We start from the raw sequence: 27975 nt of genomic DNA, 5'->3' as shown, positions 1-27975 counted from the left end.
CCCTCTAGGCCAACACAGTCTCCCACTTCTACACTCACCTTTGCCTCCCCACTAGTGCTCTCCGTCTGTCTGTCTTGCTCCCAGCCTTTGTCCCCTACACTGCTTCCCATCTTCCCACCCCTTCTTTTCTCTTCTTTTTTGCTTTCCTCCTACTTCATTTTTATCTCATTTTTTATGCCTCTACTTTCTCTTCATCCAGTTATCAGGAGTGGCCCCTTCCAACCCTCCTCCTCATTGCTTTCTTCTGTCTTCCCCAGTATAGCCTTGTCTGTCCAGCCTCTGTCCCAGCTGGGGTCCTCTCCGTGTGGTACTCTCCCATCTGTTTCTCTTCTTCCACTCGCCCACCCCACACTCAACTCTGTTTCTCTCCACAAGCTCTCTGGTCTGTGCCTTTCTCCCTCCTCTTCGTTGTTCCCTCTGGTTCCCTTGAGGCCCCGTGTTGCTCCCAAAGGGGCCCAGATAGTTCACAGTCTTTCTGGGCAATGAAGAGAGGCACAAAGGGGTGAGACAGGAAGGAGGAGCTAGGGATATTGGAGGGGAGCATTGTGGGGGGAAGAGGAGAGTTGGTAAAGAGGAAGGGAAAGGAGAGATGCACTGGCCCAGGGAGATTGGAAGGGGGGGCCTGGGCCCTGGAGTCGGGATGTAAAGAAATGGGAGAGAGGGAGAGAAAATGGAGGAAAAAGTACTGGGGAGTTGGGGGGATCCTGTGGAATGTTGGTGTTGGGATTGTCTCAGACATGGCCACCCCCTTGCTGGGCAGAGGAGAAAAACAGCCTCAAGAGGGCAATGGCTGCCTAGTGCCATGTGGAAGCAGAGGAGAGCTGGGGGGCACCCAGGACAGTGATGGAAGGTGGTGGAAGACTGAGTGGAAGAGCCCGTGAAGGGTTAGGCAGGTAAGAGGAAGGAAGAGGGTCAGAGGACAAAAGAGTAGGGAGGAGGCCACCTGTCATGGATGAACCCTACTTCTGCTCACCTTAGCCACGGGGGTAGCAAAAGAGGAGGCTTCTCTTGGGGCCCCACACTTGGCAAGAGGAAGAGGCCAGCTTGGAAGACCTTTCTAGATCAGGGGAGACCTTTCCTGTCTGCCCCAATGTCTCCTTAGCATCCCCCAGGTGGGGGAGTCTCCCTGCACCTGCTTTTCTACCTCCCTTCTCTTGGGGTCTCACTGCCTTTCTTCTTGCCTTCCTTCCCTCCTCCTCTTCACTCTTTCCTCCACTTACCTTTCCATCCCCCAAACCCGTTAAATAATATCCCCACCGACTCCCCACACATCCGTGACACTCGTATACCTGATGTTGCTCTAGACATGGGAGGGCCATTACCACTGGGTCCTAAAAATGGCCTGAGAAGGCGACACTCTCCTGGCCCTTGACCCCAACTTTGGTTTCAGAGTCCTTGAGGAGCTTTTCACCTCCAACCTTTATTTTTGGTACCCTCTGAAGCCAGGAATGGAGGAGTCAACCCCAGCTCAGCTCTGGATCAGTAGCTTCCAGGGGTTCTGGATTCATCCCTCCAGCTTATAAAGGGGGATGGCATTTATTTTGATTCTGGATGTGGATGTGTTAACTTGGATTTCTAACTGGATGGTTTATGGCCAAGAATGGACTTACATATGGAAGGGATATTGTTCTGGGATTGAGAGAGAGCCAAGCCCAGGGATAGGGTCTGTGGAGATCCCTCTGAGCTGTGAAGGTCCATATACAAGAGCTGGGGCAGGCTGTGGGCACCCAAAAGCATGGCTTTTCTAGATTGTGTAGGACTTTTTATCCCCATGATTCTATATGTACTAGATTTTGTCACGGTTTCTGATGCTGCAGGAAGATGGACAGATGGAGGGTCTGCACATGTAGTTTTAACCACAGGGGCATCCCCGCATGGGGTGTTTGCATGAGATGATTATGTTGTTTGGGTCTGGGTTAGCTAACCATTACTAATGGTGGGTTGATTTTTTTTCTAGAATGCAGGTGTGTGGGAACTCTGTGGAAGATTCTTGATCATTTGGAGTATTTTACTGGATCAGTGAATTTCTGGGTGTCCAGGAGGCATTGAGGGGGACTATGTTGGGTGTGGGCAGAAGGTTCCAGCCCTGGGCCTTTGGGTGGTGGACCAGAGCGCTTTTGTCTTGGGCTTCAGGGGTGTCGCACACCCCTGAAATGTTATGCACAATGTAGTTCACTAGTGGTTTCCTGGGGAGATCAAAACCAGTGGGTCTGGACCACTGGTCTTGGCTTGGGTCTTGGCTTAGGCCCCTCTCTACTCTGCAGCCCTTTCCAGAACCTTTCAGGGGTTCTAGATGTGGTGGGAAGTCCTGGACTCCAGATCTCTTGTGCCTTCCCCTGGGAGTCTGGTGGCCAGGACAAAGGGCAGCTTCCCAGGTGAGAGGCAGAGACAGGAGGCCCCTGAGGCCCAGGTGGGTCCAACCTGGGAGGGACCTGGCTGAGCCCCGTCCCCCTCCATTGTCCTCCCTGCTCAGCCCTCTGCACCCCCTGGTGGGAGCGCAGGGCTGGGGAGAGAAATGTCTCTCAGAGGTAATTAGTGCTGCCCCAGCCCAATAAACCATTCATCCTTCACCTCCTTGGCCCAAGCAGTGTCTCTCTGCCCGATCCCCCCACAGTGTAATAAACGCCCTTAGGCTTTTGCAGGTTCGCCCTCATAATAAACTGGCTGCAGTGTGAGAACAGCTGGGTAATAAATCCCGGGGGAAGCTGGGCTGAGCAGGGCCCGGCAGGGCCTGGGCAGGCGGTGGGCGGGCGGCACGTGCGCCCTCAGCCTCTGGGGCGGGACTCGTGCGCAGTCCTGTCCTGTGTGTGCCAGCCTCTGCCGTCTCGCCGCCTGCGTGGCCTGTCTTTGTGCGCTTTCAGCCATGTTTCCCCGCTGCTTCGCGTATCCTGTGGGGGGCCTGCTTCTCTACACTGGGTCTTTGTGTGCAGCTGGGTGCATCGTCCGTCGCCTGTGTGTTGGCGTGGGGCCTGCTGGTGTCACTGGGGACTTGCATCGTGGGGCCTGGGGCTCCAAAGCTGCCTCCGATCCCTCGGGCCTCACTGCCCAATGGGACATCGGGCTGCCTGCCCTCAGGCCCTGGCTGGGCACAGGCAGGGCGCTCCCCAGGATAATGTACAGTCTGGGTTCCTGGGGGGGGGGGATGAGGAGAAAAGGCCTCCTTTCCCCTGACCTGGGAGGTTTGGGAGCAGGCCCCAGGTAAACGGCCTTTCCTTTGCTGGTTTGAGGGACTAAGAAACCCAATAAGCGCCTCCTTCCTCTACCTGGGAGGCCTCAAGCCCAGGGGGTGAAGAGGCAGCAGTCTCTGGTCCAGGAGGCTGGGAGGCAATGTGGAGAAAGGTCAGCATGGTAGCTCCCCTGGCCCTCCCCACCCCCCAAATTTGGCCATGCAGTTTGTGAGTGAGTGGAGGGAGAAGGGAGGACCCTGGGTATTACAGTTGCCATGGAAACAGCCGATTTTCCAGAGTGCTGCATTGGGAGTGGAGAGGCTTACTGGCTGAGGCCTACCCTGCTCCTGGCCTTCAGGCCCTGCCCTTCCCAGGCAGGTGGCCCACCCTGTGTGGGGGTGCAGCTTACTGTGTACACTGCCCCCATACAACTTTCCACCCTAGTCTTGGGGTCCCATCCTGAGGAATCAACCCTCTTGCTTAGAGGGGCCCCAGGTAGGGACACTTGGGTTTGGAGGGGGCGGAGCCAGACTTCCTCTGCGGGAAGTGCTTTCCTGGCCTCATGCTGTGGCCGAGAGGTCAGTTATTAGACTTTGAGGTGGTCCTGCCTCTGGGGATCATCTCTCCTCTCTGGCCCTGCCTGGGGAGATTGAGGGCATTGGTGACAAGTGCTCTGGGGAATAGCTCCTGCTCGCCCTCTGCCCAGCCAGCCTTCTCTCCTCCCTCCTCTTTGGGCCTGCAGATGGTGCCTCCCTCCAAGGCTCTCAGAAGTCCACTCTTTTGGGGGGACCTGGGAACTTCCTGGGCTGGAGGCCCCTATCCCTGAATGATGCTGCCTGAACTACAGTGGGGCTCCTGAGTCCCTGAGGAGGTACTTGAGGGGCTGGCCTTAGTGTTACCAGCTGGGCTGCCATCTTGGCAGCGCAGGTCTGCTCCTTGGAAGTGCCTCAGGCCCTCCTCTAGCCAGGCTGGCCCTCCCCCAGATCCCCAGCTCTCTGACCCCAGGGTTTCTATCCCACCCAGAGCTCTCCCACCTCCAAGGCCCCACTTTTCTCTCTGCCTACTCCAGGCTTTTGCCCTCCAGCCCCACCTGCCTCTCTCCCCCTCTGGATAAATCCTCCTTGAACCCCTCTCCCCTCAAGAAGTGCTTTGAGAGGAGCTGTTAGTGGCTAATTATTTAATTAAGCATTTTATGAATCTCATCTGCTCCATTTATGTTCTAAAGAATGCAAGATTGTTCTCCTCCCTTCTCTGAAGGCCCCAGAGTACTAGTCCTCTAGGCCTCCCAGACAAGGCTCCCTTCCTGGAAACTGGGTGACCAGCCCACCCCCAGCCATCAGTCTGCCCCACCCCCCACCCCCAGGGAACCCAGTCAGCCGCAGGAGGGAACATGGAGACTAATGGGGTTTATTTTGGGGCTGAGATCGTTAGGGACCTCACACCCGCCCCCGGCAGCCCTGCCGGATGGAGAAGAGGAGACAGGGAGAGAGGGTGGGGTGGGGGAGGGCAGGGAGAAGAAGCCTTCATCTCTGGCTCCCACTCTCCCACTTTCTCTCACCTACACCCCTCTCTATTCCTCTCTGTCCATCTGTCTCTCTGGCTGCCAGTCTCAATCCCCCCACACCCCCCATGTCTATCTCTTCTTTCTAGGCAGGGCTCCAGGACCCCCTTGTTTAGGGACCCAGGCAGCTCCCTAGTTGTATATGGAAGCAGGGAGTCCTGGGCAAACTGGGCCTAGGATTTCTAGGGGCCTGGATGGGTGAAGGGCAGGTGTTGGAGGGGTGCCAAACTGTGGGCTATGAGTCAGAGCTGAACATGGCTCCTGTTCCTCCTCCTGCCATCACCTGGGGCTCCTTTTGCCTTGGTGCCTGCTCAGCTCTGGCCCCACAGAGGCATACACCTTGGATCTGTCACCTCTGCCAGCTCTAGAAGAAGTCAAGCGGGTCAGGCTCAGGCCCCTTGGGCCCTACCTGCCCCCAGCAGTCCTCTTGGTCCTCTTGCAGCCTCTCTCTGGGCTCTCTCTCTGTGTCACACTCTCTGTTACCTCTGTTTTGCTGTAATTAAAGCCAGAATTCTTGATGAGGCAGCTACATCTGTCTGTGCGTGTGCATAGGCTCTTACCCGTGCACCCGCCTGCCAACTGTTCCCAGGACTGCAGGGCCAAGTGGCTGCTGTGGGCATCCTGGCCGAAGCTCTGTACCCTAAACCTGGGGTCCTTGTGCTCTGGTCACAGCCCCGTGAGCCTGCTGATCTTGCCCTCCTGATGTCATATCTCCCTCTCCCTTTCCTTCTCTTTGCAGCCGGGACCACATACATCTTTGGGAAGGGGGGAGCGCTCATCACCTACACGTGGCCCCCCAATGACCGGCCGAGCACGAGGATGGACCGCCTGGCCGTGGGCTTCAGCACGCACCAGCGGAGCGCTGTGCTGGTGCGAGTGGACAGCGCCTCCGGCCTCGGAGACTACCTGCAGCTGCACATCGTAAGCATCCAGGCCCTGTCGTCTGACTCCCAACTTTCCTACCCTGAATCCAATCCATCCCTTCATCACTATGGGATCCGTCCCTCAATCTTTCCCTCATGCGAAGCCCTCAGGACCTCTGTTCCCTGATTCTTGGCGTTTCCTCTCGGTAGTTCTGCTTCTGAGACCCATTCCCTTCCTGGTTAGTCATGAGATTCCCAGAGTCACCCCGCTGATTTGAAGCTGCTAGTTCCCTGCTCCTTGAGACCATCGATGCCTTCTGACCTTTCCAAATGCAGTCGAGGGCCCCTTGAGTATTCCAGGCCTTTCCAAATCCTTCAGAGATGTCCCCACATTAGTGACTGCCTTGGGCTGCTGCTTGCTTATTCCTAGACTGTGTGGGGTATCCCACTGTGTCCAGAAGCTGTTCTGACACCCTCCTTTACCCTCCCTGCCCCAGAGCAGCCACCCTAGCTTCTTCACCCTTGCCTTCAAATTCCTGCCTCTGCCTTGCCCTTGACCTCCATTTCTGTGACCTTTGCTCTCCCAGCCACCCTCTGACCCTGCCACCCTTCCTCTAACCCTGCCACCCCTACAGCCTCTCTGGCTGTACTCACTCATCTCTGACCTCTAGGCCCAGCCCCACATCCCCACCTTGACCTCTGGTCCCACTCAGCTCTGCCTTTCTCTGCCCAGCTGCTCCCTGGGCCTGCTTCCTTCCTCAACCTCTGCTTCTTCCACTCCTCCCTCTGGGCCTCCTGCCCTATCCGCAGCTCCTCTCCTCATAGTTCTCATCCTAAACCTAGTCTTCAGGCAGCCCCTTTCTTCCCCTACTCTTCCATCTCTGGTTCTGCCCCACACTCTTCTCTGTGGGCTCTGGCCTTGCTCCAGTTCATTTCTGCTTTTAGCCTCTCCCTTTCCCCCTCCCATGGTTTTAACCCTTGGGGCTCTGCTCTATTTCCATCTGTACAGCCCTTTACAGCCCCCTCCTTTACCTGCCTGCCTCCCACATGCTGACCCTGGCAAGGACCCCTGAGCTGGGAGGCTGGCCAGGCTGTGTGTGCTGGAAAGGTCTGGGTGGAGTTCCTGGGCTTTGAGCGGACCGAGGAGGCCAGGGGAGAAGGCTTATTTGGGCTCTGGCCCAGCCCCATCTGATTGGGACATGGCTACTGGCCCTTCCTTATACAACAGTTTTTTAGGGACCCATGGCTGCACACCCTTCCCCCAACACCAGGGAGCGAAGGAAGGAGGTGTGAGGAGAAATGTCCTGTGGGCAGAGTGGAGCTGGAGTAGAAGTGACAGCTGATGGGCGCTGCGCGGAGAGAAAGGGCAGGGCTCGTGGAGGAAAGGGGTGCAGAGCGAGGAGTAGCCTGGGGATAAGGCCTGGGAGTTCTGTGCAAGTGAGACAGTGTCTCGGCCTGTGTGTGAGAGACAGTGTGGCTGTGACAACGGGGGCATGGAATAGAGTCAGGAGTGACAGTGTCGCTGTGGGGGATTGTAGGGCATGATGGGACAGGCTGTGTCCTGTGGCCTCTGATCGGGTGTGTCACTCTGTATTTGTGTTTCCTGGCGGAGTGGTGCTTGCTGTTGTTACAGTTGCCTGACCATGCGTGGCAGGTGAGACTGTGTTTCTGTGTCCCTTTCTGTAACTAGGGGCTGCTGTTCTCGCTCCCCTGTCATGAAAAGCTATGTGTGGCTTTGGAGCCTGGGTTCGAGTCCTAACTCTGCCACTTCCTTGCTCTGTCTATGCAGTCACCTCACCTCTCTGAGCCTCAGTTTCTTCATCTGCATAGTGGCATGATGGAGGGAAGAGGGATGCTGTGAGGTTTGAATGAGATCATGTGTATTAAGCACTTAGAACATCGCCCAGCCCTTAGGAAGGACAGTGTCAGCTAATGTCTCTGTCAGTTAATGTCACTTGTGATCATCCACTTGGATGTGTTGATCTGTGTGTATTCTGTGTCTGCCTCTTTGACAACTTCTGTGTGTCTCTGGGGCCCCTGTAGGTTTAGGGCACAGGGTTCCCCTGGTGCTAAGGAGAAAGGGGCAGGGTGCAGGGTGGAAGGCAAAGAGATCTCCTTTCCCTTCCCAGGAGTTGCCCACAGGCCTTGCCTGGTGCAGGGTTGTGGAGGAACAGGCCTGTGCCTGGTGCTGCAGAGGGCAGGGAGGAGGGTGCCTGGTTGTCGGATGGGGATCCTGGTGAGGGTGGGGGGCCCTGGAGGAAATGTGGGAGCCATGAGATAGGCCAGCTCTCAGGGGAGAGTGGGGCACCAGATGGGCTGCAGCCCCTTGGGAGCAGCCCCCAAGCTCGCCCCCTCCCCCCCGTGACACATCAGCTCCCACCACAGCGTCATTAGCGGCTCTCAGAGAGCGGGGAGGCGGCAGCAAAATAAGAGAAAAGCAATTTGACGTTTCTAATAAAGCGTCGCTCCACTTTGCCAAATTAATTTTGACTCCCATAATTATTTGCTGTAGGAGCGGCCGCGTTCTCCCCACCGCCGCCTAATGAGGTAATTGGGGAATTAGGAATTAATGACTTTAACAGAAGTGACAACTGACTTCACGTCGGGAGCAGCTCTGGGGAGCTGCCTCTCCCCCAGAGTGCAGGGCTTGGAGCTTGGCTGCTTCCTAGGAAACCCAGGTGTCCTGTCTTCCAGCTGCCCCAGCTGGCCCTGGCTTCCAGGCAGCATCTGCTCCTTGACCGCCTTCACTGCCCAGCTGAGCATTGTGGGGAGACACCCTCAGAGGAGTCCAAGGGGCTGACGCTGTGCTGGGTGATGTTATTACTAACAATAGTACTGAGGAGCATCGGCTGCTCCCCTCACGTGCGTGGGAGCAAATGATCACTCGTCTCCCTGAGATGTTGTCAGTTGTGGGTGGTGGATGGGTGGGGCTTGCTAGTACTCTGTTAGGCAAGACCAGCCTCAGTTTCCCTGCTTTATTGCATCTGAGAAGGAGAGATGCTACATGTGTATGACTCTGTGTGTGTGTGTGTGTGTGTGTGTGTGTGTGTGTGGCTTTTTGAGGCTCTAGGAGGAGAACTCAACCCACAAGTGGGGAAGGGATAGGGCATAGGTTTCCAAATGAGCCATGGCTGCACATCCTGCCCCCCAACTCTCCAGACCCCAATCCCTGCCTCATCTGTGAGCCACCCTATCCCCACCCCCAGTGCCACCAAGCTGCTCGGTTCCATTGGATGCAGGAGGTGGCAGCTGAATGGTTCTCTGTGCCCAGGCAGGACGGGAGCAGTCTTTCAGGAAGATACCAGGAGTGAAGTGTGTCCTGTGATGATCTGGGTTCCCATGACTGTGTGCCCCAGGGGGCTGAGTGAACCTTGCCGGTGTCTCCTGTGTGGGAGAAGGAGCATGGGAACGTAGGAGGCTCATCAGTCATGCTGTTGGGAAGTGCAAGGGAATGGAATAGGGACTCGGGTTTAAAGCCAATGGGCCTTCCTCTGGCCTCTTTAGGTATCTTTGGTTTTCAAAGGTAGGTTGGCCTCAGGAGCCTCGCAGATCACTCCTCACCCCCAGCAGTTTGAGTCAGTGTCTCCCCAGACTAGCTGGTAAGGGGAAGAGAGCATTGGCTTTGGAGTCAGACCAACTGGGGTGCAATCTGGGGTTCTTTTCTTATGAGCTATGAGATTTTGGGATGCTACTTAACCCTCCTGAGCCTCAGTTTTCTCTGCCATAAAATGAGGATGCTATGAGCTTCCTCAGAGGTTGCTGTGGGGATGAAGAGTGTGTGTGTATGGTACTCAGAGAGCCTGCAGGTTTTAGGGTTTGATGAAGCACCCTTCTCACTCAGGCACCATCAACAGAACTCTTCCTGATTTGGATCCTGGTGGCCTCTGCAGGGTCCCCTCTGGAGGTCCTCTCTGGAGTCTGGGGCCTGGGTCCCAGAGGTTGCTCAGACTGACTCTTTACTCCCTTTCTCTAGGCCTCAGTCCCTGTCTGTCCTCTGCCTGTCCCTCCCCAGCACCCAGCCTTGTCCTGTACCCAACACCCCCATGCTCACTCACCTTTCCTTAGTTAAGTTCAGCATGGTTTGTCTCCCTGATCTCTTTCCATGCCTACCACCCTCCCACCCCAAACATGCAGTTCAGACCCCTTACCTCGACTCTGGAGAGGCTTCCCCCACACTCACGCCTGACCCCCATGGGGCGAGGTGAGATGGGCTGCTAGGAGAGGTGTACTGAGGCCCTGGTGGGGGATCCCCGGGGACCTGCTCAGTGCTGGTCATGTGGGGGAGGCCTGAGGCTGGCGGGGGGTGGGAAGGGGGAGGTCAGATGTTCCCCAGGCACCAGGCAGGCTCCCTGGGCTTCTCTGTTGGTTGTGACTTAGGGAAGCCCCATCCTCTGTGTGCCCACTGGTCCCATGGTGGTCCTGGTCATTCTGTCTGATGACCAGGGTGTGCCTACATTGGGGGCAGAGCTAAGCAGAGGGTCATCCTGCTGTGAGGTCTGGGCTCCGTGGCCCTTGAACAGAGTAGGCACCCTGTAAACATTTGGGAATATCCTGAATAAATCAAAAGGCTGAAGCAGGTGCGGTCAGTGGAAGTGTTCCGGGTGCAGGCTCTGGACCCCACAGTGTCTCCCTTTCCTACACATGGGGAGGAGCAACCTGCCCCCCTCTGGGCAGGTGAGCGCCCAGTAAAGGCGTGACTGGGAGAGGTGTATTGTAAAGCTGGGAAGTGCCGTGGAGCTGGGCCAGTGGTGGTCGTAGGTAGAGCTCTAGGAGTGGACATTGCTCCCTCCCAGTTGCTGACCTCTACTTCTCTGTCCTTAGGACCAGGGCACCGTAGGGGTGATCTTTAATGTGGGCACCGATGACATTACCATCGACGAGCCCAACGCCATTGTAAGCGACGGCAAATACCATGTGGTGCGCTTCACTAGAAGCGGTGGCAATGCCACCTTGCAGGTGGACAGCTGGCCAGTCAACGAGCGGTACCCTGCAGGTAGGCGGCCTGGGCGCCTGGAGGAGGTGTGGTGGGAGGGGCGGTGCAGGCAGGGGCGGCCTTTGGTAGGAGTACTGCCTACATCAGGGGCGGGGCTCAGCGGAGAGTCATCCCGCTGTGGGCGGGGCAAGGCTACAAGAAGGTGTGGCTTGGGGGATGGGACAAGGATGGGCGTGGCTAAAGAAAACCACCGGTATTTTAAGGCTGGGCTTTGTAGGGCCTGGGCTAGACAGTGGTCCTTGGAGTATGACAGCTGGGTGGGAGAGAACGGAGCTGAGTGAGGCGGCTGCGAGGCCATGGCCCAGTGTGGGCATGAGGGAGAAGGAAAGAGGAGAAAGGGGAGAGGTAGAGAGACACAGCCCAGGAAGGATGGGTTCAGAATTGGGACAGGTGGAAACAGGGAGGCAGATGCAGAAACCAAGGAGGGAAGATCCAGAAATAACCGAAACATATCTTTGCAAGTAGGCAGAGCTGTTCTAAGGACAGAAAACCAAGGAACAAATCAAGATCTTTACAAAGAGTCAAAGATCCGTATTAGGAGGGCTAGATAAAGCAAGAGAAGACCCAGAGACCCAGAGAAAAGGAACCCCGGTGTCCTGGGGGGTGGGGGAGAGACAAGTGAAGAGAATGAAGAATATGGCCATGTGCATTCCACAGACCTTCATTGATAACCTACTAAGTGTCAGGTCCTGCGCTAGGCCCTGGGGACACAGGTGATGGGACACAGCCCCTGCTTGCAGGGAGTTCAGTGTTGGGGGGCGAGCACAGGAATGCAAATAGACCCAGTTCAAGTGTGACAGCTGTGGTGGCTGAGCACAAACCAAGGTCTGAGCAGTACAAGAGAGAGACGGGCGAGGATATGGAAAAATTAGGAAGCAGAGACTCTGCAAGATACTGAGGAAGGCAGAGAAAGAGCCTCAGAGCGAGAGGAAACGAGGAGGAGCGATGGAGAGATATGGAAATAGTCCCTGAGACATAAACAAAGACGGAGGCAGCTCCTGGAGTGCTGCAGAAGATACATGGAGACACTGTCATGCAAACCCAGCCAGTGAGAAAAGAGGCAGACAGAGCCTCAGGAGGACAGGAAGAGAGCCTCAGCATGGGAGATACAGAGGGAGGGGAAATGGAACCACTGCAGGGGAGAGCCACAGAAACACAGAGATATGGAGATACGATGGGCTGAGCGACACCGCAGTCACATACATGGGGGCAGACAGAAGCAGGAGCACCTTCAGCCTCACTTCCTGTCTCAGGCAGAAATGACAGTCAAGGTAGAGGCAGAGCAGCTGCCCCACGCTGACCAAGGGGGGCATGGGCAGAAAGACAGTGAAATGCGGGAAAAGCCTCATGGGGCCAGTGGAGGCTCACAACTCACAGTCCTGCGAGCTTGTACCCAGATGTGGAGAGACTCATGGCGCACTAGAGGCTGATGGACACACCGGCCAACCCCAGACACCTGGATGACTGTAAATATTCATATGGTCAGACAGACACAAGAAAAAAAGGTCTGCAGTGGGATACCAGCCTGCACCAAGGCCCTGGGCATGTGTGAGGTCACTCAGACACACATTGTTCCTATGCTAAGTCCCACACATGCTCAGACACTGACAGGCTGTGTGGGTGTGATTGCCCTGTGGGTATCAGACTTCTCTCTCTCTGTCTCAGCCACACATACATCACAGCGGTCTTTGTAGTAGTGAAGACATCAGCCTATGCTGGATAAGGCTGGACTGGGTAGGCCACGAAGGCCTCAGCACATGGAGTCATGGCTCAGGCCCAGAGCCCCTCCCCGTAGAGCCCTGTGGGCCAGAGGTGAGGTCAGAGGAGTCACACCTGTCCTCTTCTGCTCAGGACCCTGGCTGGGGTAGGGCAGACTGCGGGGTGCCCCCTCTCATGCAGAGCAGAGTACCCTGAGGGCCTGGTGGCCTCCAGAGTGAGCCGTGAGCAGATCCTCAGAAAAGCTGAGTGTCCTGAGCCGCACTAGCGGGCCGGGTTAGCAGTGTGCGTAGCTGAGAGCCTGGGCCCCAGATGCTTAAGGAGCACAGAGACACAGCTCAGGGACCTGGCTTTTAATCCTGGATCTCCTACTGACAAGCTGTGTGACCTTGGACAAGTCATCTAGTCTCTCTGAAAGTGGGCATAATACCTACCTCAGCGATTCTGAGAGAATTCCTGAGATACTCTAAGCAAGGTACTGGCATGGCCTGGCATAGAGGAGGCTCAGCAAGCCTTTGTTTGAATTGCTATGTGCTCAGTGAGGCAGAGGTACATGCTTCCTTTCCTCTCAGGACACACACATGGGCATAGACACAGACACACACACAAGTGTCCCAGCACAGGTAGGTCCCCTCTGCCTCCTGCCCCTCTGCCTCTTCACGTGTGCTTCCCCTCCCTCCATTTCCCTGACTGATTTCCTTCTGGCCAATCCACTTCTCCTCCTTCAGTGTCGTCTTTGGCTTCTCCCTCTCCCACCCCCAGGAGGGATACCCTGTGCTGCCTCTAACAGAACTCAGAACACTGCTAGTCACCTGCCAGTCTCCTCTGCTTAGCTGGGGCTCCTGTTAGGCAAGGGCCAGGCCTTCATCTTCCCATCTCTAATACCCAGTCCCAGAAACAGAGCAGGCAATCAAGAAATGTTTGTTGAGTGACTGAATGAAAGAATGATCCATTTTTGACTTAAACACAAATGACCTGAGTATGTAGGGAAGGCAGTGTCTCACTGCCTCATAGTCACCTAGGGGGTGACTATGCACACTGCCATGCACACATGGACACATGGTGTGCTCATTCAAGGAGTGTTCACAGGCAGACCCAGGCCCAGGTACTGCTGGGCAGGCGAGCATGGCTGTGCAGTGGGAGGTGAGAGGGAGAGCCCCTCCACCACCCAGAGTGCATGCTATTGAACAGTGTGTAAGTGGTTTCAATGGGAAGAGAGGCCAGACTCCCAAAGGAAATCATTTCCATTTCCATGGCTGCCAACTGGGATCGCCCTCAGCCCAGGATGAGGCAGGAGCACACAGAACTCCCAGGTGCACTGACAAACCTCTGTCCACAGACACACAGACACACACATCCCCCTTCCCTGTCCCCAGGGCCTGCAGCATGGTGAGTAGAGAGAGGAGCAGGTGTATATCCAGATGACCAGCTGAGGACTGAGAAGTTGGAGGCTAGGGGTGGTGGAGGAAGAGCCTGAAGGAGAAAGGCTGTGAGTGAAAGGGGTCAGGAGCTGGGCTGGGTCCACAGGGCAGAGAGGTGAAGAGACCTGAGCAGAGAGAAGTCTGAGGGTCTTGGAATGGAGCTGAGATGGGCGAGGAGAGCAAGGTGCCACCAGGCAGAGGAGGACTGAAGGTGGAGAAAGTGGGTGGAAGAAGAGATGAGATGGCAGAAGAGATGGAGAGAAGTGAAGAGGGGTGGGTGGGGCTGCTGGGTGATGATCCAGCTGCCACACCAGGCCCCATGCTGTGAGGTCACGGGTAGTGGTGCTGGTGGACGGGGAGAGGTGACTGGGGGAGAGACCTGAGGCGCCTGCAGTGAGAGCTGTGGTGGGCTGGGGGGGGCCTTCGGGGTGGGACTGCAGGGACTAAGGTGGAAGCTGGTGGTTGGGTCGGGTGTGGGGTGGAGTGGGTGATGAGGGGAAAGCTGGCAGTTGAGCATGGAAGGTTAAGGGAGCCAAGACCGGCTTGGAGAAGTGGTTTTCAAATCTGTTAAATAAGTGTGTGGCCACCCCCCTAAATGCCACATAAACCCCTGCTTAACCTGCCCCTCCCACTTCTAAACTGCCCTCTAAACCAGTAACCAGCTGGGCCGCTGAGGCCTCCTGCCCCCTAACTTAAACCTGCTAAATGCCCCTCCCGCCCCCTGCCCCACTCTGGGATGGGGAAGGAAGAGGTCCAGCTGCTTGAGCACAGATAAACCTGTTTAACCTCTGACCTTTGACGTCCCAGCTGCCTTTCCTTTCATTCCCCTTTCATGGTCTTCTTCCTCCCTGTCTTTTTCTTTGGGTCGCTCCTGCCCCCAGGGTGGGGCTGGCTCTGGATGGGAGCCTAGGGGAGGGGGCGGGAGGACAAGGGACCCAGCATTTCCTCTCCAGCCTTGGGTGGACCCCCCCTTTCCGGTGGACGTTGCTGCTTCTCTGAGTCTCCTGAGAAATGCATAAAAGTTTACTTTTCTAACTCCTTTGGACTTCGCCGCCTGAGAAACCTACTGTCTTTCTAAACTTTTCCAAGGAAACTTTGATAACGAGCGCCTGGCGATTGCTAGACAGAGAATCCCCTACCGGCTTGGTCGAGTAGTAGATGAGTGGCTGCTCGACAAAGGTAATTAACCAGAATTAATTAATTAATTAATTAACTTTAAAAACACTATCTTAAAGGTGCAGAGCTCTCTCTTTCCCCATCCATGCCTTCCCCATCGCCCACCCCCTAGTGAAGGGACAGTTGTCCTGCCTGGATACCCCTTTCTTTCTGTAGTCAAGGGCCTGTGTTGTTTAAGGTGGTGGTTTGGAGCAGGGACGGGTTTTCCTGCCAGAGTTCTGGTCTCTTTCTAAGCTTAGGATGGGACTAGGATTATCTGTGAGAACCACTGGTAAAGCAGGCTGGTGTGCAGGCCGGGAGGGGGATGGAGGTGGAGAGGGAGGTCAGCTCAGAGGTTTCGTAAAGCGCCAGCTGAGGGCTATGAGTGAAAGGCAGAAAGACTTTGGGGAGCAGAAATGCGGATCCTAGAATCCAAAGAAGGGTAGGAAGACTTCACCAGGGTCATCTGAGGAGAAAAGGAAAGTGGGGAGGCCTTAGGTCCTATTGGAAAGGCCCCCCAAGAAAGTGGCTATGGGGCCCCTCTCTGAAATGGACCCACCATGGTCCAGAAGGGGCCTTAGAAGTAGTGGAGTTGGGGATAGACGAGGGGAGAGGGAAAGAGGGGGCTATCCCACTGGGGTTTCTGTGCCTGCAAGACAGAACAGGCTCGCTAAGAGGTTGAATGAGGTGAGGTGCTGCCGGGTGTGAGGGAGAAGGCTACTTGTCACCAAGGGAAGTTGGGGCCAAGGGCAAAGCCATCCCATTCCCTTTGGAGAGGGGGCGAGCTCTGTACCTCTAAGGCTAAACTCTAGGGGGGAAGTATAACTGTTAAACCTCCATCTAACCAGCTGATAACTGTACTTCTAAATATCACTGGGGCCTTCCCCAACTAAAACCCCAAATGTCACTTCCAGCCCCACACAGCCAGCGGGGACTAAACATGCTGATAACCAGATGTGATAAATCCGAGCAGGACAAAAAGTTAAAGGGACTGTAACAGGCATCGCTAAAACCTGCAGCCCCCAGCCACGCTGGGTCGCTCTCCAGCGGGGTGAACTTTAACCCTTTGAGGAGTTCATGGCAGGTGAGGCCACAGGGGCCCAGTGCTAACCTATGTAGCTTCCTCTTCGTTACCCACGTCCCTCTCCCAGGTTTAGAGAGGCCAAGGGAGCAGCCTGGGCTGAGGCTGGGACAACTTGTGACCCCAAGGGGCATGGAGAGCAGGACAGGCCCAGGGGAGGAGGGTAGGCAGGTCTTGTGGTCCAGATGGGGAAGAGCTCAGGCTGGTGATTGGAAACCCAGGTGATTGGAACTAGCTGCGTGGTCACCCTTCTCTTTAGGCCTCTATTTCCTCTTCTCGGAAGGGCTAAATATTCTAGTATTTCCCCAACTGTGGAAGGAGGAACTTACTTGTTGGTCAAGCAGGTCAAGATTTCTCCTTCCTGGGCCTCAGTTCGTTTCTCCAGGGAAGACAGGGACCGTGGTCCTCTCTCAGCCTCCCCTACAAGGGTGCTATGAGGATGAGATGAATGAAGGAGCAGGACGATATTGGAGAACAGGACTTGGCATCCTTGGGGGGATTATGTTACTGTCAGCACCTGGCATGCGGTGGGTGCTCAATAAATATTTATTGAATGAATCAGTTTTCTGGTTCCAAAATATGTCCTGTGAAGCGCGAGTCCCACGAGATGCTTCGCAGTGAGAGGCTTGGGAAATGAACTTGGGAAATGCTGCACCCGTTACTCCCTCCTGGAGATGAACAGGGACATTGGCTTTATAAAGGCTCTGAGAAGTCCCGGAGAAGAAACCTGTTGTTTAACTGTGAAACGTTTGCTTCCCAAACTTGGCCTGCTGTGAACCTCCTCCTCTTCGTTTTTCTTATGATCCTTATGCCTGGAAATAAACTCTGGACACGGTGCCCTCAAGGGCCTCTCTGGGTCTAGTGTCCCAACTGCCACTCACTAGTGCTCAGCTTCTCGGCGCCGACTCCCCCATTTGTTAGATGGAGATGCTCTCTGGGGCTGAGTGAGGTGCTGGGCAGTGGGAGGGTGCTGGAGGAGGAGAGGCTGAGCAAGGGGCTGAGCGGACACACTTGTGGCCAGAGGCCAGACAGAAGGGTGGGTTGTCCTAGGGAGCTCGGGTTTCCAAAGAGAGTATGGGTTTCACAGGTTGGACTGTCCTCAGCCCAGGCTTCAGGGGCAGGGCTTACAGGCACCTAACTCTAAACCAGATCTTTAACGAGGCACTAACCAGAGGCTAACAAGGGCTAAGCCAGGTCTTAAACCCCCCAGCGCCAGCAGCTGAAGGTCCCGGGGAGCAGGGGGCAACGTAACATTTCCTCTGCCTCCCTCCCTCCCCAAAATAAGTAATTCCAAAACCAAAGTTAAATCTAAACTTAAACATAATAAATATCTTTCTAAAAACCAAACCAAAGCAACAAACTCAGAGGGTTAAACGGACCCCCAGATCCATTAAAATCAAACAGAACAGCAAAAACCCACCCAGTTGGGAATTCGGAGGTGTAACCGCCGAGTGAGGAGTGAGATTGGAGCTGGAGCGGTTTGGTTTTTTGGCTGTCAGCGAGCGAAGAAAGGTCCCTTTAACATTTTCCATCTCTGTGCTTGCACATCCTGGCCAGGAGGAGGGCCTCTGCTCTCCAAGGCCTGATCCCCAGGCAGTGGCTGGGCCCCGAGGGAAGGAGGAGAGAGGGGAGCCTAGCCAGAGGTCAGACGGCCTGGTGGTGGCTGGGAGGGGAGAGTGAGGTCCTCGTGGCTTCTCCCACCCTCACACGTCCTCCTCACACACTGTCCTGTCCACCCCTCCGTCTTGCCTCCCTCTCTGCCCTGACACACTGACACTAGGCTGGCGGCCGTGTCCTCTGTCTCTGCCTCTGTGCTCTCTCTGCCTTTTCCGAGGGCTCCATGGCTCGGGGCTGGACACTAGGTTTGGGACACTTGGGGACGCAGAGGGAGAAGCTGGGGATCAAATTGAGGGTGGGAAAGAAGGGGGGTGCGATGCCCCTGGAGCAGAAGAGGAGAGGGGGATGGGAAGGTCAGAGGCATGAGCATGGTGGGGAGAGGGGGGAGCTGGCTCCCTTCCCAGACCATGTGCGCCCCGGGGACCCTCCCCCCTCGGGTCACCACTTGGCTGGGCTGGGGGCTGTGGCTGACAAGGACTTTCCCTTTGGTGTCTGCCCCCCCTCGTTTCTCCCTCTCCCCCACTTGCTGGTTTCCACCTTGACTTCTCTTCCTTCCCCTGGCCTTCTCCATTCCCCCATCCTTTCTGGTCTCCCCCCATGCCTGTCCCTCCATTATCTGTCACCCTTGCCCATTCCCTTTCCCCCAGGCCGCCAGCTGACCATCTTCAACAGCCAGGCTGCCATCAAGATCGGGGGCCGGGATCAGGGCCGCCCCTTCCAGGGCCAGGTGTCCGGCCTCTACTACAATGGGCTCAAGGTGCTGGCGCTGGCCGCCGAGAGCGACCCCAATGTGCGGACTGAGGGCCACCTGCGCCTGGTGGGGGAGGGGCCGTCCGTGCTACTCAGCGCGGAGACCACGGCCACTACCCTGTTGGCTGACATGGCTACCACCATCATGGAGACCACCACCACCATGGCCACTACTACCACACGCCGGGGCCGCTCCCCCACGCTGAGGGACAGCACCACCCAGGTGAGGGTCCCCCGGCTGGCAGACAAGTGGTGGGGCTTCCAGGGGAGGGTCTGAGGGACTGGTGGGGTCCTAGAGGCTGCTGTCCTTGTAGTGATGGTTCAGGTGAGGCGGGCAAGTTCTCCTTTCATGAAGTGTCCTTTACCCTGGTGTCCCCAGCTGTGGGGGTGGCCACTATTTCTAGGGGACCATTCCCAGAGTCAAGGGGCGGTTTGGTACCCAGCTAGACCAGGGAAGACTACCCCACCTAAGAGGGAGGAAGTCTGGACTGGGGTGAGGGTGGAATGACACCCTCTGCCCATCCCATAACGAAAGGCACACCCAGTGCTGTGGGCAGCAGGTGGGAGACAGATGGAACCAGGATGGCATTGCTCTGGGCAGGGCACTGAGGCAACAGCACTAGAGGGGCTAGTGGTTCACCTGTGGTGGCAGCCCCCCTCTGGAGGATGGTGGAGGCCCAGAGCAGCCTCATCCTAGTTGCTAGAGTCCCTGCAGTAGGAATATAAGCCTAGTCCCTTGCTTTCACAAGTCCTATGACCTTGAGCAGGTGCCACCATGTAGCAGGCCTCCGTGTCCTCAGCGGGTGTCGGTGTAAGAGTCCCCCAGTGCTGTACCCTCCCAGTGCTGTACTCTCCCAGTGCCTGCCCCACCTGCTCAGGTGCTCTCCCTGGGCCAGGGCCAGCCCAGGTGATTTGAATTTATCTTCTCTTGTACCCAGAGGAGCACCAGAAGGGACTGTCCCTGAAGAATGAGACTTCCCTGGGGCAAGACAGGCCGTGCTTTCCTGGTGGCTAAAGCCATCAAGCATGTGTGACTTACTGGGGCAATGAGGGGGCCCTGCGGAGTTTCCTAGTTGTTGCCACCAAAGATTGTTGGCACATACCTGGCACATTGGACCTTGCTTAGTTTCCCTGCCCCTTGACCCAAGCTGCTTCTGTCCCCTGTTGCTATGGGTATTGGGCCTCTGGGCCTAGAGGGACTTCTGTCCTTCCAGGGTGAGGGACGGGGCTGGGAGCCACATGGGGGTATATCCTGCCTTTCGCCTCTGTAAATGAGGGCTGGGCTCCATGAGCTCCAGGTCACCACCTCTCTGTCAAGTCTGTGCTGCAAGGAGCCTGGGACTGGCTAACAGGCTCATCTGGGCAAGAGAGACAGGCCTGAACCTCCTTCCCCTCTGGCTTCATTACCAAGAAAACCAAGGGCACTCGGATGCCAGGCCTGGCCCCCAGGAGCAGGGAGCCCTGGGGAAAAGGCCTGGCTCTACCTATAGATCAGCACCCAACATGCCCAGTACCTTCCCAACATAGGCCAGAAGAGCCATCCAGGTTCAGTGGGAGGGTGATGGGCAGACCATCCAGGTAGAGGAGAGGGGTGGGACCCCTAGGGGTCATGGCTGTGCTGGGGAAACCCTCACGGGAGGCTGGCGAGGAGGGGGCAAGGATACAGAGTGAAAATGGGTCCTCAAGGCCCCACCTAGCCCTTGGGTAAGGGTGGCAGTGTCTAAAAATAAAGGGGTGGGGAGAAGGCAGGATGAAACCCTTTCACCCCTTCCCCACCCCAGACTTCTCCCATTCTTGACCTTCGGCTAGGCCCTCCCCAGAACCTGGCAGTCTCTCAGGCTCCCATCCTGCCTGGACTCTGGGTTTCCCTCCTTGGGTCTTTTCCCTAACACCCCCTAGAAGGCCCCCCCTTACACTCTCTCATCTTGGGGATTCTCTTTCTTTGCAATCAGGAGGAGGGAAAATGCTGACAAAGTCGACTCCCGTTGTCATGACAACCACAGCCCTGATTATTGTGAGCAGCCTGGTTCCAGGCTCTGCTCGGGGAAGGGGGTTGGGTGAGAAATGAGGGTGATGGGATTGTGAGGCTGGAGCCAAGAGACCCTCCAGGTCCTGTTCCCCCTCTCTGCCCAGGCTGGCCTCCAGGGGCCCCTGTGCCTTGGTCTCCCTGATGTCCTTGGGTCCCCTTGCGCTAGCCCTGAGGCCCCAGGTCTGGCGTCCAGTCTCCCCAGATGTCTGGACATGCCGCTGTCTCATTGATCCCCAGGAGCCAGGGGAGCCTCTGCAGGGCGGGTTCTGTTTAGTCTCCCTTTGCAGTGAAGGAAATGAAGGCCCGTGGCTACCCACCATGTGATGGGGGAGCTGGGGCATGAACCAGGGTATGGTCTCAGCCCAGGACCCCGTCCCCTGTGCCATTCCACACCTCAAGAGGTGGCTGTGGAGGTCTGCTGACCCCTCTTTCTTTCCCCACCCCTTCTCTCACCCCCAGAACACAGATGACCTCCTGGTGGCCTCGGCTGAGTGTCCGAGCGATGACGAGGACCTGGAGGAGTGTGAGCCCAGTACTGGTGAGTACTTTTCCCCCCTCCCCTGCCCCGGGGCCCACTGTGACATTGATGGGAGGTGGGTGACTGTCCCTGCCACCTGGCCCAAGCCCAAGGGACCTTCTGCCAGGCCTTAGCTTTCCCTGATAGCTCCTCTCCCTTCCTACTGTGCCCCCATCTCCCAGGTCCCTCAAGTGCCCTCTATGGAGGCAGTTTCTGGCCTTGGTGCCCCAGCCCTCAGAAGTAGTGAGGCCCTTAGCTTGGGGTTCTGGGATTGAGAGCCAGGGGATGCTGGGACGCAAAGAGAAAGACTTTTCTCTAGACAGTTGAGTAACTGCAGCTCCCATGAGTCCTGGGGTAGAGGGGATGGGGAATGCAGGTTTAGGAACTACAACTCCCATCAGCTCTTGGGTCCAGAACTGCAACTCCCATCAGTCCCTGAGCCTGGCATTCTCTTGGTCACTAGTAGAGGAGATCTCTGCTGGATCCCAAAGCTTCCTTATCCCTGTCTCAGGGAGTTGGCTGGACATTCTGCCAGGGCTGCCAAGCCAGGGCAGTTACTGCACAGCAGCTCTGTGCCCAGCAGTGAGCTGGGTGAGAGGTTCCCTGGGGAGATTGGGACCTGAGGTCTGGCCCAAATTTCTAGTGGGAGAGCTGAGATAGGAGGAGAGCAGGGCTGGAAGGAAAAGCTTCCTGGGGTGGCATTCCCGCCTCTGCTTATTCCTTCCAGCTGGAGTCAAGAGTGCAGCCCCAGAGAGAGACCAGATTGGCAAAGCAGGGGTGGGCCTTGAGTGCCCACTGAGAACTGTGGGGTGTGGAGTGGAACAGTGGGTGCAAGGGCTGCTTGTCTGAGCAGGTGGGAGGGTGACTGAGAGAAGGTGAGGTCCTCGTGCTTGAGGCTGGCGGTGGGAATGGGGGAAGGATCAGATTTCCCATGCGGGGAGCATGGGCCTTGGTGGCAGCCTGGATGCGCCCATGGAACATACATCCCCTTGCTTGGGTTTCCAGAGACTCCTCCCGATTACCTTATAGTAGGTGGCACCTGGGCTGTTGGTACCGGAAGGCTGGAGGTTGGGGCAGGTACATACAGGATAAGGGAGGCGATGTGGTTAGCTGAGGTAGCAGGGTGACCCACGTACCTCCTGTGAATCTGGCCTGGGGGTGGGCCTGGGGATTCTGCCAGCCCCAGAGGAGATGCTCAAGCTGAGGGTGGACTACAACCATGGAAGGGGTGTGGGTGGAGCCTTGAGGCAGAGGCTCAGCTTCCAGAGACCAAGGCAGGGGGTTCTATGGTACAAGCCTCCACACCCAGAGGCTGCAGCCTGACTGCCCTCTGTGTCCCCCAGTGGACCAAAGCTGGGAGGTATCTTCTAGTGGTCCTGCACCCTGAGGCACTTGGGGAGCCTCAGGCTGCTGGGCTGAAATGACCTCCCCATCCTCAGCCCAGGGCTTGTGCTTTCTAGAGCAGACGCCCCCCTGCTGTGTGTGTATGTGGGGGGCTCTGCTGGGAGCGGCTCTCTCCATCACACCCTCACATTCAGCCATTATGCTGGGCATCTGGCAGCATCAGCACAGCACTCCTCGACTCTGCTGTATCCCCTCTCACCAGTCACTCACTGAAGTTTCCTGTAGGTGACAGTCCTGTAGCCCAGCTCTACCAGAGTGGCCGTGGTGGATGGTGGATGGTCCATGAGAGTCCTGGGATAGGGCTCTGGGGACACAGAGCTGTGTGGGTCATGAGAAAAGGGTACTTGGCTCCACCACACGTGTTTGCACACATGTGCTGTGTTCACACACACTGGGGTGGGAACTGCTGGGGTGAGAGGAGGCATTTCTGTTCTCCCTGGACCCCATAGAGAGGAGTTTTGGGCCAGACAGCCACCACGCAGACAGACACACTGGGCCACACCAGGGCCGCACACTGTCCACCGAGGCTCCAGCTTCCCAGCCCCAGCCCCAAGTCTTGTTAAGGGCCTGGGTGTGACGCTGAGTGTGTGCACAGGTAGGCTGTGTTGGGAGAAGGAAATGAAGGGCCGAAGTAGACTGCACTGGTTGCTGGGAAGCTCTCCTGAAAAAGGGGCTAAGGACGTGACAGGAGAGTGGAAGGTAGAAGAAGAATAGAAGGGGGTAGGGAGAGGTTGGTGGGCTAGCCTGGCACCCAACTTTTAAAATAGGGAGTAGAAGACAGAATGCACACTTGAGCCCCCGGAGGAAACCAACGGAAGCCACAGGCTCCCTCAGACGTGCACACCGCATTTGCACTTGAAATGCTCAAGTTGGGTTCTTGTCATCCTGATGGGAGGCCAGGCGAGGACCAAGATGACTCCAGCGTTCCCCAGGCTGATCTAGACCAGGCCACCCCTTACCTGGAGACCTTTCTGTGCCCCCAGTGCAGAGGACCAGGCCTCTGTGGGCTCCAAGGTCAGCATTAGCAGTGGAGGCAGCCTGGCTAGAGACCGTGGCTGCCCAGGGGCTGAGCTCAGGGTGTTTGCTTCCCTCCCACCTGTTGGATCCTCCTCTCTGGGTCCAGGTGTGAAGCCTCAGCTCATCCCTCCTCACCTTTCCACCCTCTCCCATGACCTGGGCCCCTCCACAGACCCCAGGCCCCACACCCCCTCCCCCCAGCTTGGTGATACCATCATCTAACATGGTTATTTTACCCGAGGTTGGCAACCCAGTCAAAAAGGACATTGTTTGATGGATATGGAGTTTACATTCTTTTGAGTGGGAGTGCCTTTAAGGGCACCATGCACTGCATAGTTGGTAATGCACCCACTGCCCCTCACTGTCTCAGCTGGCCTGACCCACATTGTGTTATGGGCCTGGCCCCTGTAGGCGTCTGAGTTTGCACCTGCTGAGGCACATAGGAATTGCACACAAGCTCAGATCACAGAGGCACATGCATCTACGTGCACACCCAAGTCTGACCAGAAGCATGCACGCATACATCTGTGCACATGTTTGTGGACCTACCAGCAAGCTCACATGAGCCCACTTCCATAGGTACATATATGTACAAATCTAGAAAAGCACATGCCATCCACACCCAGACCAACAGAGGCTTACATGTGCTTAGATCTTAAGAAACACACATGTATACAAAGCCCCAGAAGTTCATACACACAATGGCTATTAAGACTCACAGCAGCACAAATCCATATATACATGCAGTCTCACAGAGGCACACACATGTACTCAGAGCCACGGGTCTTGCACATGTATGCTTAGTGCTCCAAATATACCTACATGTAGGTGTGGACTCACAGATGCTCACCTGCTCAGACCCACAATTTCATACTTACACATGTGCTCAGCTGCACAGAGATGCACACACAATGTGTCTTAAATGTACCATGGTACTTGTGGTCAGAGCTACACGTATGTGTGCAAACTCACTGTGGCACGCTCGCACACACATCTATTGAGGCACGCACCACATGTTCAGCGCGACAAGCATATGCTCAGACCTATAGAAGCACTTACATATTTCAGGCACGATGTACATGTGTGTTCAGTCCTGAGCATGTATACACACTTGCTCAGAGCTATCGAGGCATATGCATATACATGTCCTCAGACTCAAAAATCCCACATCCATGCTCAGCTCACAGGTGCACACGTGCTCAGACCTCAGGATCCTACACACACGCACACTTACAGCTGCTCACATGTTTTAGAATTACAGGTGCACATATGCATGTTCAGAACAGCTACATACACAGTGTGCTCAGACCTGCCAAGGTACAGGTGCACACGTGCACAGACATGAAGGAATTCAGAGAGGTGCACATCTCTGCCCAGGCTCACAGAAATGTGTGTATCCCAGTTCCACCCAAGTACACACTTATGCTCAGACCTGCAGTCACCTGCACATACATTCACATTCACCAAGACGCATGTCCTCAAAGGTATGTCCTCCAGTGCCAACATGTGTGCTTATTCCCACAGAGGTAACATATGCACATTCTCAGGTAGGCTCTGTGTGCCCAGACCCAGGGACCCACGCACATGCACACTTTTTATTTATTTATTTATTTATTTATTTATTTATTTATTTATTTATTTATTTAATATCCTCACCTGAGGATATTTTTTCCATTGCTTTTCAGACAGAGTGGAAGGGAGAGGGAGAGAGAGATAAACATTGACGTGAGGGAGAGACATAGATTGGTTTCCTCCTGCATGTGCCCCGACTGGGGCCGGGGATCGAGCCTGCAACTGAGATATGTGCCCTTGGCCAAAATCGAACCCAGGACCCTTCAGTCCACGGGCCGATGATCTAAGCACTGAGCAAACCTGGCTAGGGTGGCGAATGCACACTTTGTTTAGACTTACAGACTTACACTTTTTGTACCCTTCCCCCACTGGCTCATGAGAGGAGACCCTCCGAGGCCCACATTAGCTCAGCCTACAGCAGCTCATTCTTGCATATGTACCCATGTGCTCAGACACACACACATGTGCTCAGAGACACACACACATCTCAGACCCCTCAAGGCATGCACACATGTACTAAGTCCCACAGTGGTGTGCATTTACACACACACGCAGGTCTACACTGGCCCACATAGCTATGACTGCACCCAAGCATATGCTCAGAGGTGCCCATGCAGCTGCATGTGGAAGGTGCACATAGCCTCAGACCTGCAGGCTTTGCACCCCCTGTTCAGACCTACACAGAGGTGAGCACACATATCTGTTCAGACCCACAAGGGCACATTTGCACACATACACCCCTACTCAGATTTATATAAGCCCCCATGTGCTTAGACCCACAGAAGGAGCCTCATGCACTATCTGTGTGTGTACGTCCCTCCTGAGGCATCGCCCGCACACACACATATGTGAGACCCTCGAAGGTGCACACAGGCTTAACTCTGTAGACACATGGACATGTTTGCTCAGACTCACACATTTAGCTCACATTCACAAGGCACAGATGTGTTCAGATTCCAGAGTGTCTAAGGTGACACCAATTCTACAACAGACAAACTCCACAACACCCGTGGTTGAACACACAGGGATCCATTTCCCCTTCACGTGAAGTTATACACAAGCATTCCTGAGTGGTGGGTGGCTCTTCCTTAAGTGCTGGTTCAGGGCCCAGGCTCCTTCCATATTGGAGCTGCACCACCTTACAGGGTGACGTCTGGAGTGGTGGGGAGGGGTGAGCGGGGAGGGTCACGAAGGGGAGGGTTTTATGGGCCAGGCCTGGGAGGCACTTGCACATGGTTCCTGCCAACTCTGCCCTTTGAAGCTGTCACGTGGCCACAGTGTACTTTCCACCTTCCAGGAAGGCTGGGAGGTGTGGCCTCTCTGTGCCCCCAGAAGGAAGCAGAAACAGCTCTGGTGACCAGGTAGTGATTTATTTGCTGCAGTCTGGCTCTTAGGTCACCAATGATCCATTCCATTCTTCCTCCCACCCACAGAGCACACCCACCCTTCCCCAAAGGGAGACACCCAAAGCCTGGCCTAGTTAGGGCTGTGATCTCAAAGGTGAGGATGTCTGAAAGATGGTCGCCCACTCCATCAGGTACTGACCTGGCTCCTGTGTGGTCTGGATACCCATGAACTAATTGATCTCATTAATAGCCCAGCACCCCCCCAGAATACAGTGGTGGGCCAGAGACAACCCCCACAGTAAACCTCCCATTCGAAAAGGGGATGGATGGGAGACACAGTGGCTCCTAGTTCCTAGTGTGGAGGAAATCAACCAGCACAAAGCACAGGGCACAAGGCTTTGCCCTGCGGTGGGAAGTTTCCTTAAACCCTGCCTCTGCTGTTTGGAAGAAACTCCCTCTCCTTTGTCTGGGGCCCTAGCGCTGCCTTCTGGAAGGTTCTTCCTGGTCTTTAGTCTCCATGGCTATCTCTGAAGTGGGTGTTGGAAAAATGTCCTCTTTGGGAGCCCAAAGATTGTTTTAAGGCTCAAACAGCCAAAGTCACCAGACTCAGAGTTCTCTCCTCAACATAATTCCCCAGCCAGCTTATTTCCTTGTTTCTCCACCCCCATGCCTGTCTCTTAATTTAGTGGTGACTATCTTGAGGGCACTTGAAACAGTTGGTGGGGAGGTGGCCACATCCTTAATTTGATCCTGTGGCCTGGCTGAGCCCTTTGTTCAGGTGAAAGATCCCCTGGGCCCTTGTCCCTCAAAGCCATTTGCAATCTTGTCTTATGATTTGGGTTTTGGAAGCAGCAGCTCTTCTGATACTTCAGTCCCCACATTTCTGGGCTCCCTCTGATCCCTTCATCTCTGTTGGCAACCCCACCAATTCTTGCCTAACCTTGTCTCCTTCTTGTAATATGTTACAAAAAGCAGAGTAAAAGCCGGCACTGCCACCCTGACTTTCCTGGCACTTTCCCTTAGTGCCTCAGCCTCAGCACGGCCTGCTTCTGGGTCATCACAGCAACGGCGGTACCACAAGTCCTGCCGCCGCATCAAATGGCTCTTCACCTGTCCAGCCACCACATCCATTTCCTTGGATTGTTACACGAATGCCACAGGTTTTGGTGACACCATTTCTGGGGCAGTGTCTCTATTTGAGTAACATTTGTTTCTGTAATGAATACCCTCGAATCTCAGGGGGAGTTTCTCACTCAGAAAAGGGAGGTTTCTCACTCAGATGAAGCCCTAGGTGCTCTGATCAGCAAGTGGCTCTGCCTTAAGGGGCGCTTGGAGAATCCAGACTCCTTCCACTTGGTGGCTCCTCTATTTTCAGCAGGTGGTTTGCAAGGGCACTGGAAGGAGGAGAAAGTGTGGAGGATCATACACAGAGGTTTTTATGGGCCAGTACCACCCATTGCTCGGTGATATGGCCACACGTAATTGCAAGGGAATCTGGGAAATTAGTCTCGCTGCCCAGGAGCTGGAGAAAATGAACCTGGGGAAAGAGGTGTTCCCAGAAGCACACGGCGTGTGCACGGACCCATGGTGGCACACTCACATGTCCACAGCGGCACATTCACGCATCCATACCTGCCACATGCGAGTTCAGACCCAGGCCCAGAGCCAGGGGTTCACTTACGTGCACACGTCTGTACAGACTTGCTGACATGCGCACTCGTGTGCTCAGATCCATCGAGGTTCAGGTGTGCACGTGCTTAGAGACA

General features: G+C 55.6%; 1 protein-coding gene across 15 annotated transcripts in view; it reads left to right on the top strand.

Annotated features, from left to right (window-relative positions):
• Positions 1-27975, top strand: part of NRXN2 (neurexin 2) — a gene marked incomplete at its 5' end in the record, with an annotated part of 96779 nt that overhangs the window by 62098 nt on the left and 6706 nt on the right. For 11 of the 15 annotated variants that reach the window (XM_081153405.1, XM_081153404.1, XM_081153403.1 and 8 more), the window contains 5 exons: positions 5468-5649; positions 10413-10584; positions 14811-14900; positions 18222-18547; positions 20813-20891. In XM_081153405.1, coding sequence (XP_081009531.1) covers positions 5468-5649; positions 10413-10584; positions 14811-14900; positions 18222-18547; positions 20813-20891 — 849 coding nt within the window. The remainder of the gene's footprint in view (positions 1-5467; positions 5650-10412; positions 10585-14810; positions 14901-18221; positions 18548-20812; positions 20892-27975) is intronic. The other 4 variants (XM_081153398.1, XM_081153402.1, XM_081153409.1 and 1 more) reach the window with 1 other exon arrangement.

This window comes from Miniopterus schreibersii, assembly GCF_964146895.1.
Source record: "Miniopterus schreibersii genome assembly, chromosome: 12".
Taxonomy (NCBI): domain Eukaryota; kingdom Metazoa; phylum Chordata; class Mammalia; order Chiroptera; family Miniopteridae; genus Miniopterus; species Miniopterus schreibersii.
Note: the sequence above shows the minus strand (reverse complement) of the source record. Positions and strands in the feature narration are given on the sequence as shown.